The sequence below is a fragment of the Rhinatrema bivittatum genome, chromosome 3, assembly GCF_901001135.1.
Source record: "Rhinatrema bivittatum chromosome 3, aRhiBiv1.1, whole genome shotgun sequence".
Taxonomy (NCBI): Eukaryota; Metazoa; Chordata; class Amphibia; order Gymnophiona; family Rhinatrematidae; genus Rhinatrema; species Rhinatrema bivittatum.
In genome coordinates, this window is record NC_042617.1 from 219987309 (window position 1) to 220005332 (window position 18024).

Genomic DNA, 18024 nt, shown 5'->3' on the forward strand with positions numbered 1-18024 from the left:
ACTGGCCTCCGGAGCATTCCATTCCAGGTCGATCAGTTGTTGTACGGCTTGCAGCAATGGGAAATGGTATGAGGCCTGACAGAGCCAGACCAGAAGAGGGTTCGTCTTTGGCTCTGCTGTGGCACTTGTGCCTGGGATGGCCAGCTCCTTCAGGTTCAGGAACACGAGGTCTGGTAGCTCTTCTTTGGAGAAAAAACGCTTCATGGTTCAGTATGGTTCCGTTCCTGGAGGGATTTCCCCTTCCTCCAGGGAGTCTTGGTCTTCCTCAGAGGTGTCCGTGTCCCCTAAGGTTAGGCTTTTGTCCAGGGAGGCATGTCTCTGAGAGGCAGAGAAGGGCCTGGGAGGTTTAGGTCCTCTGGTGGAGGCTGTGGCTGTGTCACCAGTGGTGCTGATTGCGCCTGCACGAAGGACCTTTAAAGAATTCCACCCAGGAAAAAGTTCCTGGGTCTATCTTGAACCCAGCAGCATTCCCCGGGGGCCATGTCTACAGGGCCGAGCTGGAGATAGAGAGGTCTGGGCTACTATTGGTGGAACCGGATTCCTGTACTGGCTGGGTGGGACTTTGCCCTGGTTCTCCCAGAGCCATCTCGCACTGTAGGCACAAGGCAGTAGACTCTTCATGCGGTGCAGCTCTTATGTGGCAGGCTGGGCAGAGGGCTTGTGCTTTGGCTTTCTTGGCCAGTGGTGCCATGGTTTGTGCATGTAGGGGCATTCAAACACGGTCTATGCTTTTATATGTGCACGCCGGGAGGCTTAGATATGCGTTCCGGGTGCATCAAGGTGTGCGTGCAAGCTGCAAAGGTATGTGTGCAGGCCGGTATGTGTGCTTACGGAGATGTGCATACAGCCGAACTTGTGCGCCTGGCGCAGTTGAGCGTGTCGCTATGCGCCCGGCACCTATGCACGCCGCTGTGCACCAAGTATGTTATGTGTCCGGCTCGCCGCTGTGCATACGCCTGTTAGGCGGACAGTACGGTGATCAAGGGAGGGAAATGGCGCCGGTGACCATGTGAGCAAGATGGCGACACCCCCCCCCCCGGAGGGTCTCCACACTGGAGGATCCTCGAGCCAGAGCGGGATCTAGCCCGAACTGGGCTGATCAACCCGATGGGACAGACACCGGCTGGCAATCTGTACTGTTATCCGAGCCTCGGAGACCGGAGACAAAGTTTTCTACCTTACCTTGTCTCGGCGTTTCCCGGTCTGGAGCCGGGCGGTCTCCGGCTACCGGGGGGAGAGGGAATTTACCTTCACTGCCGTGCTCGGTCTTGCACCTGCTGCCTCTCAGCCATTCCCTTTCCTGGGGGCTAAGTCCACGCCGGGAACCAGCTACCAGACCGAGGCTTATCTCTGAGGGATCTCTAAAATCATCTCAGGAATTCTCGACTGGGGGAGGGACCCTTCGGTATCACCGCAGGAGAGCAGGGCTCGTCTGTAGAGGTAAGATTATTTCTTGTTTGGAGTTTTCTTCTTTGGTTTGGATTTTCTAATGCTGTGCAAGCGTGTGTATAGTCCCGAACTGAGACAGAGAAATACTGGAGAGCAGAGCTTCCAGCATGGGTATATGTATTGCTGACGTCAGATTGAAATCTGACTCCATCTCCAACTGCTATCAGGAGCACACTATACCCATTGGCCCTGAGTCCATCTGCTACATGCTAGGAAAATAGCCCTTTTTTGCCCATTTCTATACAATTATTTGTTTTACTTGAAGGTTTTGTTCATCCATCCTTGAAGACTCTAGTTTAAAGCCCTCTTCAGTAGGTTTGCCAGTCTGTGGTAGAATACACTGCACCCAACATGACCCAATTCTGATGCCGCAGGGGGCAATCCACATCTGTCTTTGTTTCCAGAGGCAGATCATGAAACCTATACAGCATCATATAGGTGGAGTTCCAGTGGATACCAACATCTTGAATCAGACACTTATGAGGCATCACAAATTCATCCTATTTCTAATGGAGAAGCTGCCCACCCTTCATGTTTTGATGGAACTGACTCAATTTTCCTTCATCTCTCTATCATGCCTGAAGACTCCTTTTCCAGTCTGTCAAACCTCCAACATTTTTCTTATAGCTGATAGCCCCCATACCTCGTGCAATATCCTATCCATCACCTGGATATGCAGCACAGCTCAGCTGCACCTTGGCCAGGTCCCACAAGTGTGCCCATATGTAGCAATCGTGCTAGTCCACATATCTCTGCTGAAATGAACACTACCCCTTCTCTGTCTTAGCCAACTGTGCCTGGATGTAACTATGGCACAGTTGTACAGGGTGGGGATAACCTGCTTCCTAAATATAGTTCTGGAGGGGTTTTCAGATTTGGGGACTAACATGCAGCAGATGCTTAAAGCACACATTCTAAACTAGCTGCAGGGGCTGCTCATCCATGGTAATCATTTCCCTGATCTGGAAAGAAATACGACGAGTAAAGAATCAAATTTGCAGATGATACAAAATTATTCAGAGTAGATAAATCATAAGCAGATTGTGATAAATTGCAGGAAGACCTTGTGAGACTGGAAAATTGGGCATCCAAATGGCAGATGAAATGTAATGTGGATAAGTGCAAGGTGATGCATATAGGGAAAAATAACCCATGCTATAGTTACACAATGTTGGGTTCCATATTAGGAGCTACCACCCAAAAAAGATCTAGGCTTCATAGTGGATAATACATTGAAATAGTTGGTTCAGTGTGCTGTGGTAGTCAAAAAGGCAAACAGAATGTTGGGTATGGTGAATAAAACGGAAAATGTCATAACGCCTTGCACCATGGTGAGACTGCACCTTGAATACTGTGTACAATTCTGGTCGCCGCATCTCAAAAGAGATATAGTTGCGATAGAGAAGGTACAGAGAAGGGCGACAAAAACGATAAAGGGGTTGGAACAGCTCCCCTATGAGGAAAGACTAAAGAGGTAAAGACTTTTCAGCTTGGAGAAGAGATGGCTGAGGGGGGGATATGATAGAGGTGTTTAAAATCATGAGAGGTCTAGAACAGGTATATGTGAATTGGTTATTTACTCTTTTGGATAATAGAAGGACTAGGGGACACTCCATTAAGTTAGCATGTCGCACATTTAAAACTAATCAGAGAAAGTTCTTTTTCACTCAACGCACAATTAAACTCTGGAATTTGTTGCCAGAGGATGTGGTTAGTGCAGTTAGTGTAGCTGGGTTTAAAAAAGGATTGGATAAGTTCTTGGAGGAGAAGTCCATTACCTGCTATTAAATGACTTAGAAAATAGCCACTGCTATTACTATCAACAGTAACATAGGATAGACAGTTTTTGGGAAATTGCCATGTTCTTATGGCCTGGATTGGCCACTGTTGGAGACAGGATGCTGGGCTTGATGGACCCTTGGTCTGACCCAGAATGGCATGTTCTTATGACTGCTGGAAGGAGCCATGGCATTAGTTGGGAAAGTCCTCTTTTTAACCCTTTTTCTCTGGCTTTTGACTGGCAGAAGAGGCCCCTGAAATAGTACTGCCACTCTCTCCTGATGCCAATGCTACCAAGTGCCACTTCTGCAGTTGATGCTGCATACTAGCATTTGTCAGATGACCCACTTGTTTCCCTTGACTGATATCCTTACTGTAGTGAATAAACTAAGCAAAATGTGGGTCCTCCCTCACTGTAGAGAATAAACTAAGCAAAATGTGGATCCTCCCTCACTTTAAAGTGCCTCCAGATCAGGAATGTTATCTGCAATCCCTTCTGTATATTCTTGGGGGCTAATGCTGGTGTTGAGACTGAGAGTGGACCCTGAGGGGAAAAATGCCAATGGCATCACTCACACTCTCTACCTGTATTGCCTGCTGTCATCACCATCTGTATCATCATCTATCTCCCCCATACTGGAGGCTTAGACTCTGAAATATTCCCAAACTTTTCTTTGGGTACTAGGTCTTCAATAGCTGATTAAGAGAATGCCAGGTAAAATTCTTTAAATATATTGCCTCAGAATTAGTAACCAATGGAAAGGAGTGTGCTGTTGCTCTGCTGCTGCTCGAGGCCATGCTCCTGCCCTGTAATTTTCAGCCTTGGATGGCTCTCTCACCTTATTCCTTTGCTCCAAAATAAGAAGGAGAGGAAGAGGCAGAAGTGGCATATGTTCTCCAAATTTCAATTGCTTCTGCCTTGAGCTGCCTTCCTTTCCTGCCATTCTGCAATTTAGGGGCAGGACTGCTTTTTTTTTTTTTTTTTTTTATTGCTGCTGCTAGGCTGGCTCTGCACCAATTCTTCTACCTCTGCCAACGGAGCAAATATAGAATAATGTAGAAAAACATGGTAAACCGATACGCTCTTGCATCAACTTGGTATAAGAAAACGACCAAGGCTTCCGGTGTAATTGCTCAGTAATCTTGCACAAAGAAATATATGAAAATCTGCAGACCTACAAGAAAACAAGCTTCGAGAGGACAGAAGACAGACAGGGAAGGGCGTCTGGACTGATCCGTGGTACTACAGGAACGAAAATTAACAGGTAAGAACTAGTTTTCCTTTCCTGTACGTACCCGGATCAGTCCAGACAGTGGGATGTACCAAAGCTTCCCTAAACTGGGTGGGACCGAGACAGTCCCGCTCGAAGCACTTGCCGCCCAAAGGAACCGAACACCAGAGCGTGTACATCCAGACGGTAGTGCCGAGCAAAAGTGTGCAGAGACGTCCAAGTGGCGGCCCTGCAAATCTCCTGCAGGGAGACAGTTTGACTCTCCGCCCAAGAAGTAGCCTGAGAACGCAGAGAATGGGCCTTCAGACCCTCAGGAAGCGGACAACCTTGACAAAGATATGCCGAGGAAATGGTTTTCTTCAACCACCGCTCAATCATGGTCTTAGAAGCCTGTTTACTGCGGTTAGGACCACTCCAAAGGATGAAGAGATGGTCCGATACCCGGAAGTCATTGGTGACCTGGAGATAGCGAAGCAAGACTCGTTTTACATCTAGCCGACGAAGGTCGCCACCTGCCGTACCCGCAATCTCCTCCGGAGAGAACACTGGGAGTTCGACAGACTGGTTGACATGAAAAGCGGAGACAACCTTATGCAAGAAGGAAGGAACCGTCCTGAGAGAAACCCCGGAATCCAAGAAACGCAAGAAGGGCTCCCGACAGGACAGCGCCTGAAGCTCGGAAATACGGCGAGCAGAAGAAATAGAGACCAGAAAGACAGTCTTTAGAGTAAGATCCTTGAGCGTAGCATGGCGAAGAGGCTCGAAGGGAGCCGCACAGAGAGCACGAAGGACTAGGTTGAGACTCTACGACAGACACGTGGCCCGAGAGGGGGGGGGGGGGGGCGGAGGTGTCTAACGCCCCTCAGGAAACGAATCACGTCAGGGTGAGCTGCTAAGGCATGACCGTCCACCCGACCCAGGAGAGAGCCGAGCGCAGAGACTTGAACGCGTAGAGAACTGAAGGAGAGGCCCTTAGAGAGACCCTTCTGAAGAAAAGAAAGAATCAAAGGAATCTAGGTGGAGCACGCAGGGACACCCGCCTCCGTACACGCGGACTCAAAAACTTTCCAGATGCGCACATAGGCCAGAGAAGTCTACTGCTTCTGGGCTCGCAGCAGGGTGGAGATGACCTCCTCCCTATAACCTTTGCGCCTCAGGCGACGCCGTTCAAAAGCCAGGCCGCAAGACAGAAGCGATCGGCCTGGTCGAAATATACAGGCCCCTGCCGGAGGAGATGAGGAAGATGACCGAGGCACAGGGGCCCGTCCACCGCTAGATTGATGAGATCCGCGAACCACAGTCTTCGTGGCCACTCAGGAGCAACGACAATCACCGATCCCCGGTGGAGCTCGATTCTCCTGAAAACTTTCCCCCGTGGCCACTGGTGGGGAAACACGTACAGAAGGACGTCCGCTGGCCAAGGTAGAGCCAGAGCATCCACGCCCTCTGCGCCGGGCTCCCTCCAGCGGCTGAAGAACCGATTGGCCTTTGCATTGTGCAGAGTCGCCATGAGGTCGAGGTGAGGAGGACCCCACCTGTCCACTATCAGAGCCATGGCCGCGTCAGAGAGCTCCCACTCTCCTGGATCGAGCGACTGCCGGCTGAGGAAGTCTGCTTGAACATTGTCTTTTCCGGTGATGTGAGAAGCCGCAAAGCACTGTAGGTGACGCTCCGCCCAAGCGATGAGGCAGCTGGCTTCTAAGGCTACCAGGGGACTGCGAGTGCCCCCTTGGTGATTGATGTAGGCGACTGTGGTGGAGTTGTCGGACAGGACTCGTACCGCCTTGCCACGGATCAGGGGAAGGAACTCCTGAAGAGCCAGGTGGACCGCCAAAGTTTCCAGTCGATTGATGTGCCAGCGCGACTGAGTCTGTGACCATGTTCCCTGGGTGGACTGAGAAAGGCAGACCGCACCCCAGCCCAACAGGCTGGCGTCCGTGGTCACTATCGTACACTGTGGAGCTTGAAGAGGCATCCCTTGCTCTTTTCTATCTCATGCTACCTATCTTTTCCCTCTCTTCTCCTGTCTCCCCTTCCCCTCTCCTCTTTCTGGCCTGCTCCCATCCCATGCTCCCTGTTCATTGTAATTTCCTCCTATATTTGAGTCACCTGTAAACCGGCGTGATGTGCCATAAGAACGTCGGTATATTAAAAGTTGTTAAATAAATAAATAAATATGAGGAAAAGACAGCCACCACCGTAATTCGTCGGCAGTAGAATCCAAGAACGGAAGGACTATGTGGATCTGCTCCGACACTGGCTGCCAACGGGACAGCAAAGCTTTCTGTAACGGACGCATATGAGCAAAAGCCCAGGGGACAAGGTCGATGGTAGAAGCCATGGATCCCAGGACTTGGAGATAATCCCAGGCTGTCGGGGAAGGTAGGGCAATCAAAGACTGGACCTGATCGATCAGCTTGAGGGCTCGTGCCTGAGGTAAGAAAACCTTGCCTACTCGGGTGTCAAAGTGGGTTCCCAGAAATTCCAACTCCTGGGAGGGCTGAAGCTTGCTCTTGGAAAAGTTCACTATCCACCCAAGAGAGGCAAGGAGCTCCAAGACGCGATCCACCGCCCGCCGGCAAGAGGTCTCCGACTTGGCCCTGATGAGCCTATCGTCCAGATAGGGATGGACGAGAATCCCCTCCCGGCGCAAGGCCACCGCTACTACTACCATGACTTTCGTGAAGGTGCAAGGAGCGGTCGCGAGGCCAAAGGGGAGAGCTCGAAACTGGAAGTCCTGGTTGAGAATGTGGAATCGGAGATACTTCTGATAGTCGTGGTGAATGGGAATATGAAAATAAGCTTCTGTGAGATCGAGGGAAGCAAGGAACTCTCCTGGGCGGACCGCCGCAATGACCGCCCGCAGGGTTTCCATGCGGAAGAGGGGGATCTTGAGAGCCCGACTGACCCTCTTGAGATCCAATATTGGGCGGAAGGACCCGTCCTTTTTGGGCACGGTGACGTAAATAGAATACTGGCCGGCGCCAATTTCCCTTTCCGGGACTGGGACCACCGCTCCCAGATCCAGAAGCTTGGAGAGAGTCTGGACCACAGCGTCCCTCTTGGCCCGGCCGCAAGGTGAGAAAAGAAAGAGGTCTGGAAGTTCCCTGACGAGGTCGAAAGCGTACCCATCTCTGATAATGTCGAGGATCCACTGATCAGACATGATCTTGACCCATTCCTCGAAGAACAGGGAGAGGAGTCCGCCGAGGTAAGGAAACGAGGAATGGGTCGGCTGAACTTCATTGCGTGGCAGGTTTAGCGGCGGCACGCACGGGCTGGCCCTCGCGAAAGAGCCGTCTGCCACGAAAGGACTGCGACCAGGACTGCACACGAGAAGACCCCCTCACAGAACCGCCCCGGCCCCCGAGAAGCGAAGTGACGCTGGCCCCTGAAGCGAGAGCGAGAGGCTGCGAAAGATCGGGAAGACTTAGGGCGGTCCTCTGGGAGCTTATGGACCTTGTTGTCAGCAAAGGAGTCCATAAGCTTCTCAAAATCCTCGCCAAAGAGCATCTTACCTTTGAAGGGCAGCGTGCCCAGCCGGGTCTTCGAGGACTGATCAGCCGACCAGTGGCGTAGCCAAAGAAGCCTCTGGGCCGCCACTGCCGAAACCAGCGCCTTCGCCTGGACACAGACCAGATCATAGAGGGCGTCCGATACGTAAGCGGTGACTGCCACCAGACTTTCGGCTTGTTCTGCCTCACCTGGCGGAAGCTCCCGGGCGCAGAGTAACTGTTGGACCCACTGGAGGCCCGCTCGCATCATGGGACTGTTACAGCAAGACGCCGGGACCCCAAGGGCCAGAACGTCGAAGATGCGCTTCAGGTGAGCCTCCAGCTTACGATCTTGTGAATCCTTCAAGGCCGTGGAACCTTCCACCGGAATCGTGGTGTGCTTTGCCACTGCAGAAACAAGAATCCACCGATGGATATTGCAACAGCTCCAAGCCCTCTTCCGGGAGGGGATAGAGCTTATCCATCGCACGCCCCACTCGAAGCGCACCCTCAGGAGCCTCCCATTCCCGCAGGATGAAGAGCTTAAGCATGGGGTGGAAGGGAAAGGCCGAGGCCGGAGCCCTCCCAGAACTGGGGTCATATCCTTAGGGAGTGAGGCCATGAGATTATCCACAGAGGGACTCTCCAGACCCAGCTCCTGCAAAACAAAAGGGAGGAGGGGCTCTAATTCCTCCTTACGAAAAAGACGGAGGGCTCTAGGGTCATCCACCTCTGGGGGGGGGGGGGATATCTGCGAAATCCGAGGAAGCAGCGGGGTCCGAGGACACAGGAGACACCGGGGGGCACCCCCGGGACCACCCGCACCTGAACTGGTCCCTGGGGCTCTGCGGCCGGTCCAGTGGTCAACGGCGCTGAGCGAGGTATTTTTGGTGGGGGGGGGCAAGGGGGGGCTTTCGTCCAGCTCATGCAGGCTAGCTAGCTAGATTTGTGCATGAGGACGAAATCCGCTGAAAAAGGGACCCTGGATTTCGCAGGGGGGGGGGGGGGTGTGGGGGTAGGTCAGGAACCTCCTCCTGGGCACCCGCAGGGGCCAAATCGGGGGTTAAATCAAAAAAAATCTGGCCCCCTAGCCCCAGGGAGCACTGAAATCGGCCCAGATGAAAAATCCAAGATGGCGGCCGTTCCCGGGCTCTGCTGACCCGGGAAAGGCCTAGCCATGCCGGAAGGACTGGAGCCCCGGGCTAAATTTGCTTGTCCTGCCGAGGAGGGACCTTCCCCACCCGGCAGGCAAGCAGTGCAGAGACCCTGCCGCGAAAAACGCGAAGAGGGCAGCCCACAAGAAAGGCAGGCTGCCAACCGGGACATAGCTAAGCCGTGGCTGAAGAAAAAAAAAAGCTGAAAAAAAAAGCTTGATTGACAGCCTGCACAGCAGGAGGGAAACCTGCTGCCTTCTGCTTCTCTGGCTGCCGGTTCTAGCCCTACTCTGACCAGAAAAAAATAAAAAAAGTTGGTCAACTGCTGCAAATAAGTTAGAGGTAGGTGAGTACCTGCAACTTATTGAAAGTTTAAAACTTTTAAACTTTTTTTTTTTTTTTTTACTGAGCGCAGCAGCGGGTTAAAAGCCCTCTCGGCAGCCAGAGGGGGAACGAGGCCCAGAGAGAGTCGGTCCTCACACCTGGAAGCGACCACGGACTCAGGACTATGCAGGGAACCCCCTCCTGCAAAAGGGGCAAAGCCCCCCTGAGCCGGGCAAGAGCTGGGAGACCGACGTCTCCCACAGAAAAACAGTAAAAGCACTAAAATGCGGCAAAATTTCCTTCATAGATTTTTTTTTCCTTTGTTTCTAAAACAAGCGGGAATCAAAGAACTACTTGCTTGAGCCGAAAAAGAAAGAAGAGGCTGACTAGCCTACAGCAGAGAACCGAAGGGGAGATGCTGCACCTGCTGGAGACAGACAAATACTGAAGGGGTAGAGGATAGGCTCTGTCCTGATATAGGGCATCCTTCAAGTTTTAGTCTGTCTCCACCTGCTGGAAAGGAGGCTCAACCCACTGTCTGGACTGATCCAGGTACCTACAGGAATCAAAAGTTTCTGCCTTTTTTTTTTAAACTCTGAGAAGTCTTCTTCAAACACATCCTTCTCTACAACTGCTATAGAGAAAATACAGAGCTTCTTGCACATGCTTAGAAGACAGTGGCTCACTTCGATAGATGACAACCAACATGGATCCTGATTTTTACAGTCTGGGGTACTGATATGCAGACATAAGAGGGAAAAAAGCACAGGACTGCCTGTATGAGCAAGTCCATTAGCAAAGCATGTCAAGCAGCGCTGTCTGAATTTTCAAGGCTCATTAACCATTAAAAATTTTGCTAGCAGAAATTCTTTTTTATGGGTTATCATAAGGTTTGGGGATAACTGCACAGAACAGAAGTTACTACCCTTATGAGAAACATGGGGGTAACATGCATGGCATAGCAGATACTACTACCATAAGAAGCTTGCAGGGCAGACTGGATGGACCATTTGGTCCTTTTCTGCCATTGTTACTATGTCACTCTTCCCATAAGGCTACCGAAAATGGTTCAGTTGCCATGGCAGTTGTGGAGTTTAGTTGCTCCAGCAACACTGCCCCTGGGCTTCTTGAGGCTCAGTGAAGCATAGCTTCTGGGTTGGGAGACTCTCCAATGTCAATCCCAGCCACAGAGGCATTGAACTGAGGAAGACTTGAATTAACAGCTAACAGGCATCCAGGATAGGTGTGGCTTCCGGGGGAAATTCTTTATCCTTCCTTTTCGCTTGATCATGATTCAAGGCAAAACCGAGCATTCTGCAGGTGATGCTGCATACCACTTTGTCAGATACCCTACTTGCTTCCCTTGACTGACATTGTTACTGCAATGAATACACTGAGCAAAACGATGCTTTCCTTTAAAGCCAGATTTAGAAGAGCAGACCATGGGAAAATGAGGAGTTATTAGGCTAACAAGAGCTCTCACCTCCTAGTTCTGTAATAAGTTGCAGGGCTGCATGCCTACTCATATAGCCCATCTGCTGAACTGAAAGTGTTGATCACTCTACTTCATCTGGCTAGTTGTTCCAGAGTGCAACAGCAGACACAATTAGTATTTATCAGTCCTTTACCTTCAGACATGTCAACTCTTTTCTGGAGGCCATGCTTTCCTACATCCACTATTCCTGTACTAAGCAAAAAAGAAGAGAGGTGCAAACAGGTTTCTATGAGATAGTAAAGATTATTTCCCTAATGTAATGGGGCTATCAATTACCCTCATGTAGGCTTCGTTCCTCCAAGGTAACAGAAAGCCATCTATTAGAATTATAAACACATTATTACAATCAGAGTATTCAGATGGTGTGACTCTGCAAATTTTTGTAACAGGTGATGCAACCAAGCTTCCTGGGTCCTGCCAGGATGCCCATAGATTAAGAGTTCCCATATAAGTGCATTTGTGTTTGTGATCTACTGCATAAGTTCTGAAACTTGTGAACAAATCAGCAGTGCAAGAAATAAGTTTATAGCATTTTCTCTGCTGGTCACCTATTATTCTCCCTTCTGTTTCAGAAGACTATTACAACTGTGATTATTGGTCAATGCCAAAACAGATGTTACTCTATTATGTTGAGACACTTTTTTTTTTTTTTTTTTTTTTTAAACAGCAGATATCCCTAGTTATACACATGATTTACAGACATATTGCATTTGTTTCTTATGCAATTAGGATATAAAAATAGCACAGCTGCAACAATACAATGCCAAAATGTATACCAAAATTAATTTTTATTGTTTTAAGAGGCAAACTTAGAAGAAAAAAATGGATACACAAATCAAAGACACCTGGAGAAGTAAAGGTCCCATTCCTAGATGATTAGTATATTATAATAATGTGTGCAGCTAGTCTTTACGCAGTGGGATGGTTTCCTCCTTCATGCCGTCCTTGTTGACAATGCAGATCTTCAATGCATCTCCAGTGTACACATCTCGCTCAGTTGCAGAGATGAAGACATCTTTAACCAGCTGTATAGCCTTCTCCATAGTCAAAGGTAGCTGTTCCACATTTTGCATATTCTTGTATCCAATCTAAAGAGAGAGGAAAGGAGAAATTACTACTTACCTGAATTTCATTTTCCTTAGTGTAGACAGATGGACTCAGAACCAGTGTGTTATGCTCCCTTGCCAGCAGATGGAGACAGAGCAAGCTAATGTCACAGTACATATACCCCTGCAGTGACCTCAGCCTGCCAGTATTCTCTTCAAAAGCAAATGTGGACAGACTAGCAAAAGAGTCAACCATTACTGTACTTTACCAACAAGAAACACTGAACTCAAGCAATGAATGTATGTACCCCTATCTAGCGACTAAATGAATACTTACCAGTAATCATGTGGAATAAGTAGCCCCACAGGAGGACCTTTGACACAAACATTTGGTAGCTGAAGGCAGGAAGCAGAGTCCATCTGTCTACACTAAGGAAAATGAAATTATCAGGTAAGTAGTAATTTCTCCTTTTCTAGCATGTAGACAGAAGGACTCAGGATCATTGGGATGTAATAAAACTACTCCCAAATAGGGTGGGAGGCTGCCCGCAGTCCAGTCAACACCACACGTACAAAGGCTGCGTCCTCCCAGGCCTGCACATCCAGACGCTAAAACCTGAAAAAGGTGTGCAAAGTCCACTTTGCAGCTCGGCAAATGTTGACGGGAGACAACGATCTAACCTTGCCCATGACACTGCCTGAACCCTAACCTTAGTAGGCAATGGCTGATCAGCATCCACATATGCGGTTGTGACTACATCCTTAATCCAGTGAGCTATTGTAGCCTGCAAAGCTGATTCACCCTGCTTCCTTCCACCATGAAGGACAAACAGGCAAATCCGTTTTTCAGAAGGTTTAGAAAACTCCAGATAACGCACAATATGTCTCTTGATATCCAAGGGACGCAAGAGGCAATACACTTCTGCATCTCTGTCCTTATCCAAGAATGGCAAGGAAATGGACAGATTTAAGTAAACATCCAAGACCAACTTAGGCATGAAAGAAGGAACAGTACAGTGTTATATCGCCACTGGAATCACCAGAAAGAATGACTCCTGGCAAGACAAGGCCTGCAGCTCGGATATTCAACGCACAGAACGTATCGCCACCATGAACACTGACCTCAATATCAATAACTGCAAAGAAAGGCTATGCAGCGGTCGAAACGTTAGGTCCGCCAAGAAATCCAACACTAGTTAAGATTCCACAAAGGGAGGCCGAAGTTGCTTCACTCCCTTCAAAAAAGAAAAGAAAAAAAAACAAAAAAACAGGCCACATCAGGGATAAGGGTTCACCATTCACCTGGCCCCTGAAACAGGCAAGAGCCACAACCTGTACCTTCAAAGAATTAAGGGCCAAGCCTTTATTCAACCCATCCTGCAAAAGCTCCAAAATGAGTGGGCTCTTAATTGAACAAGGAAGAATACCTCGATTCTCACACCAGGCCTCAAACACTCTCCAAACCCGTACATAGGCTAAGAAGGTGGAGAACTTTCAACCATGGAGCAAGGTGGCAATCATCGCAGACGAATATTCACGCTTCAACAAGCAAACCCTAAGACAAAACCAGTTGGATTTTTGTGGAGGACAGATTCTTGTGTGGCGGAAGACAAAGGAGGGTCTCCACCAAGAATCTTTGCAGATCTGCATACCATGGACATCTGGGCCAATCCGGTGCCACTAGGAGCACCATCCCCCTGTGGCCTTCAATCCTGACAACTAGTCTGCCCAACATGGGCCAAGGGGGAAGTCATAAAGCAGATTGCTTTCCGGCCAGACCTGCATGAGAGCATAGATACCCAGGGACCACGCATCTCTCCTGCGACTGAAGAATCAAGGAACTTTTGCATTGTGAGAAGTTGCCAGGTCTAAGAATGGAAGACCCCAGCGATCCACTATCAGCTGAAATGCCTCATCTGACAATACCCATTCTCCTGAGCTAGATTCTCCCTGCTGAGGAAGTCTGCTCTGTCTTTTCCTGCAATGTGAGAGGCTGATATCACCTGAAGATGTCCTTTCACCTATTCCATAAGTTAGCCAATTTCCTGCGACACTTGCTGGCTCTTGGTTCCTCCTTGCTGATTGATGGAAGCCACCATCATTGAGTTGTCTGACATCACCCAGACTGCTTGATCCTGCAGTTGGTTGCTAAACTGCAAGCATGCCAAATGGACCACCCGGGATTCCAGGCGACTGATGCTCCAGAATGACTCTTTGGCATTCATATACATAGAAATGACGGCAGAAGAAGACCAAACGGCCCATCCAGTCTGCCCAGCAAGCTACGCACTTTATCCATTTTTTTATTTCCCTTTTTCTCTCTCCCACCTGTTACTATTGGCTTCCAGTACCCTCCAGCCCTAATTCCCCTCCACCCCATCACCAATGTAGACAGCAGCACCGTATCTGCATCCAAGTGAACATCCAGCTCAATTATGGGTAGCAACCACTGTAACAAGCAGGCCACACCCCTGCCCCATACTCTTACCCACCCCTGTTTTTTGGTTTTTTGTTTTTTTGTTTTTTTTTTTTTTTGGAGATGGCAGCCCTCCATCCTTCCGCTCCGTGAAGGTGGAACTCCAACCACTGGCATCCCGCTCCGTGATTGCCTCTGTGGCTACTGCCGCTCCGTGCAGTGTTTTGCTGCCTCCTCTTTATTCACGCCCTCTAGACTTGATGGATCCACAGTGCATTCCAGCGTCCTTGTGCTGTTAGCTCCTGATAGTGAGCTCCCCAACCATGGAGACTCGCATCTGTTGGGAGTATCAACCAATTCGGGGAGATCAAGGAAACACTCTTTGTCGGATGATTCTCCTGCAATCATCACTGGAGATGAGAGCAGACTTCCTGCAGCAAATGGAGCCGAACCAAATAGTCCTGAGACTGCGGTTTCCAACGAGACAGCAGAGAGTGCTGAAGAGGACACATGCCCTCACCCACAGCACCACTTCCAGGGTTGCCACCAAACTGAATACCTAAAGATAGGACCATACTCTGTTGGGCATATACTGTTCACCAAAAGATGCACTTGTGGCAAGAACTTCCAAATCAGAGTATCCAGTAGGAAAGCTTTGGCCTGCCTCGTGTCGAACCGAACACCCAGAAACTCCAATGACTGAAGACTGCTCTTGGCCAGGTTCATCTCCCAACCGAGCTCCTGCAACAAGAAATCACCTTGCGGATCACTAGGTGCCTCTCTTCCAGAGACCTGGCTCGAGCCAGCCAATCGTTCAAATATGGGTGTACTCTAAGAACATAAGAAATTGCCATGCTGGGTCAGACCAAGGGTCCATCAAGCCCAGCATCCTGTTTCCAACAGAGGCCAAACCAGGCCACAAGAACCTGGCAATTACCCAAACACCTAGAAGATCCCATGCTACTGATGCAATTAATAGCAGTGGCTATTCCCTAAGTAAACTTGATTAATAGCAGTTAATGGACTTCTCTTCCAAGAACTTATCCAAACCTTTTTTGAACCCAGCTACACTAACTGCACTAACCACATCCTCTGGCAACAAATTCCAGAGATTTATTGTGCGTCGAGTGAAAAAGAATTTTCTCCGATTAGTCTTAAATGTGCTACTTGCTAACTTCATGGAATGCCCCCTAGTCCTTCTATTATTCGAAAGTGTAAATAACCGAGTCACATCTACTCGTTCAAGACCTCTCATGATCTTAAAGACCTCTATGATATCCCCCCTCAGCCGTCTCTTCTCCAAGCTGAAAAGCCCTAATCTCTTCAGCCTTTCCTCATAGGGGAGCTGTTCCATCCCCTTTATCATTTTGGTTGCCCTTCTCTGTACCTTCTCCATTGCAACTATATCTTTTTTGAGATACGGTGACCAGAATTGTACACAGTATTCAAGGTGTGGTCTCACCATGGAGCGATATAGAGGCATTATGACATTTTCCGTTTTATTAACCATTCCCTTCCTAATAATTCCTAACATTTTATTTGCTTTTTTGACTGCTGCAGCACACTGAGCCAACGATTTCAATGTATTATCTACTATGACGCCTAGATCTCTTTCTTGGGTGGTAGCTCCTAATATGGAACCTAACATCGTGTAACTACAGCAAGGGTTATTTTTCCCTATATGCAACACCTTGCACTTGTCCACATTAAATTTCATCTGCCATTTGGATGCCCAATCTTCCAGTCTTGCAAGGTCCTCCTGTAATGTATCACAGTCTGCTTGTGATTTAACTACTCTGAATAATTTTGTATCATCCGCAAATTTGATAACGTCACTCATCGTATTCCTTTCCAGATCATTGATATATATATTGAAAAGCACCGGTCCAAGTACAGATCCCTGAGGCACTCCACTGTTTACCCTTTTCCACTGAGAAAATTGACCATTTAGTCCTACTCTCTGTTTCCTGTCTTTTAACCAGTTTGTAATCCACGAAAGGACATCGCCTCCTATCCCATGACTTTTTAGTTTTCGTAGAAGCCTCTCATGAGGGACTTTGTCAAACGCCTTCTGAAAATCCAAATACACTACATCTACCGGTTCACCTTTTCTCAACCCTGCCACTACCACCACCATAACCTTGGAAAAAGTTCTTGGAGCTGTGGCTAGACCAAAGGGTAGCACCTGAAACGGACAATGGTGCCCCAACTCCACAATACACAGAAAACTGTGCTCCAATCGGATAGGAATATGGAGATAAATCCTCTGACAGACCCAGGGAGGTCAGAAATTCTCCTGACTGCACGGCCATTATCACTGAGCACAAGGTTTCCATGTGAAAATGAGTCACCAGCAAATGAATGCTGACTTCCTTGAGATCCATGATGGGACGAAAGGACCCCTCCTTCCTGGGCATAATAAAATAAATGGAATATCACCCCATACTTTCCTGTGACGTAGGCACCGGACCCACATCCCTCAGATTGAGGAGCCTTTACAGCTTAGATTCCACTGCCTGCTTCTTCTGTGGGAAGTAGCAGGGAGACACAAGAACATGTCCCGAGGAATACTGCAAAATTCCAGCGCAAATCCTTCTTGTATTGCCTCCAAGATCCACTGAGCCGATGTGATCTTGACCCACCTCCAATAAAAGAGGCGTCCCGCTATCTTGTTCCTGAGAGCAAGTCAGCAAATCTTCATTGTGGGGCTTGGGAGGAGCCGCTACCCGAGCCTGCTCCTCGCTTGGGTTGTCTGGAACGAAACCTGCCAAAAGGCTGAGTCCTATGTAAAGTTGACCCGCTGTAGGAACAAAAACAGTTTAGAAACCCTGAGATGACCCCACATACCAAAGGGCTGCTGTAACTGCTTATCTTCCAGCAACTTGGGAACTGAAGATTCACCCCACTTACTCGCCAGTTTTTCCAACTCGCTCCCTTTACAAGAGTGCCCTTAAAAGGCATTTTTTTAATATTAGCTGTGGAGGTTGCATCGGTCCCCAGTTCCACAGACACAGTTGAGGCCTGGCTGCTACTACCTAAGTCGCCACTCTAGCAGAGGTACAGTCCAAATCGCAACGTGCCTCTGCTAAAAAGGGGATAGCGAGCTCCATAACTGCTCTGGAACTCACTTCAGAATCAACCTCCTGAGAGAGTAGCAGACAAGAGCGAGCCACTAGGGCACAACAGGAAGCTACCTGTAAAGTCATTGCGAATGCCTCAAAGGCCTGCTTAAGGATGGCCTCAATTCTCCATTCATGTACCTCCTTCAAGACCATTTCTCCCTCTAGGGGTATAGTCTTCCATTTAAGAGACGGCAAGATTTTCACTTAAAAGCCAAACCATGGGGGAAATCCTTCTGGTGCACTGATTTACACATAGCCACGCCTGAAGGAAAATGGATGCTTTGTGCTGATGTTATGCCTGTTATTTTACCAACAAAACTTCTCCAAAGATGAAGAGCTCCATGATCTTTTGATTCTAGATCATTCCCAAACAGCTCTCCCCCCACTGGAACCACAGGGTACAGACCTTCCAATGTCCAATCCCCTTTAAAATTTGTCTCCAGAGTGTCCCATTCAAGATCAATCAATTCTTGAATGGCCTTCAGAACAGGGAAAACACAAGAAGCTTTACAC

The 18024-nt window shown here is 48.8% G+C and overlaps 1 protein-coding gene across 1 annotated transcript in view; it reads right to left on the reverse strand.

Annotated features, from left to right (window-relative positions):
* Window positions 1-11688: 11688 nt before the first annotated feature.
* The window catches only part of PSMB1 (proteasome subunit beta 1), a 136631-nt gene continuing 130295 nt past the window's right edge, over window positions 11689-18024 (reverse strand). The window contains exon 6 of the mRNA XM_029594204.1: window positions 11689-12015. Within this exon, the coding sequence (XP_029450064.1) occupies window positions 11830-12015 (186 nt within the window). The 3' untranslated portion in view covers window positions 11689-11829. The remainder of the gene's footprint in view (window positions 12016-18024) is intronic.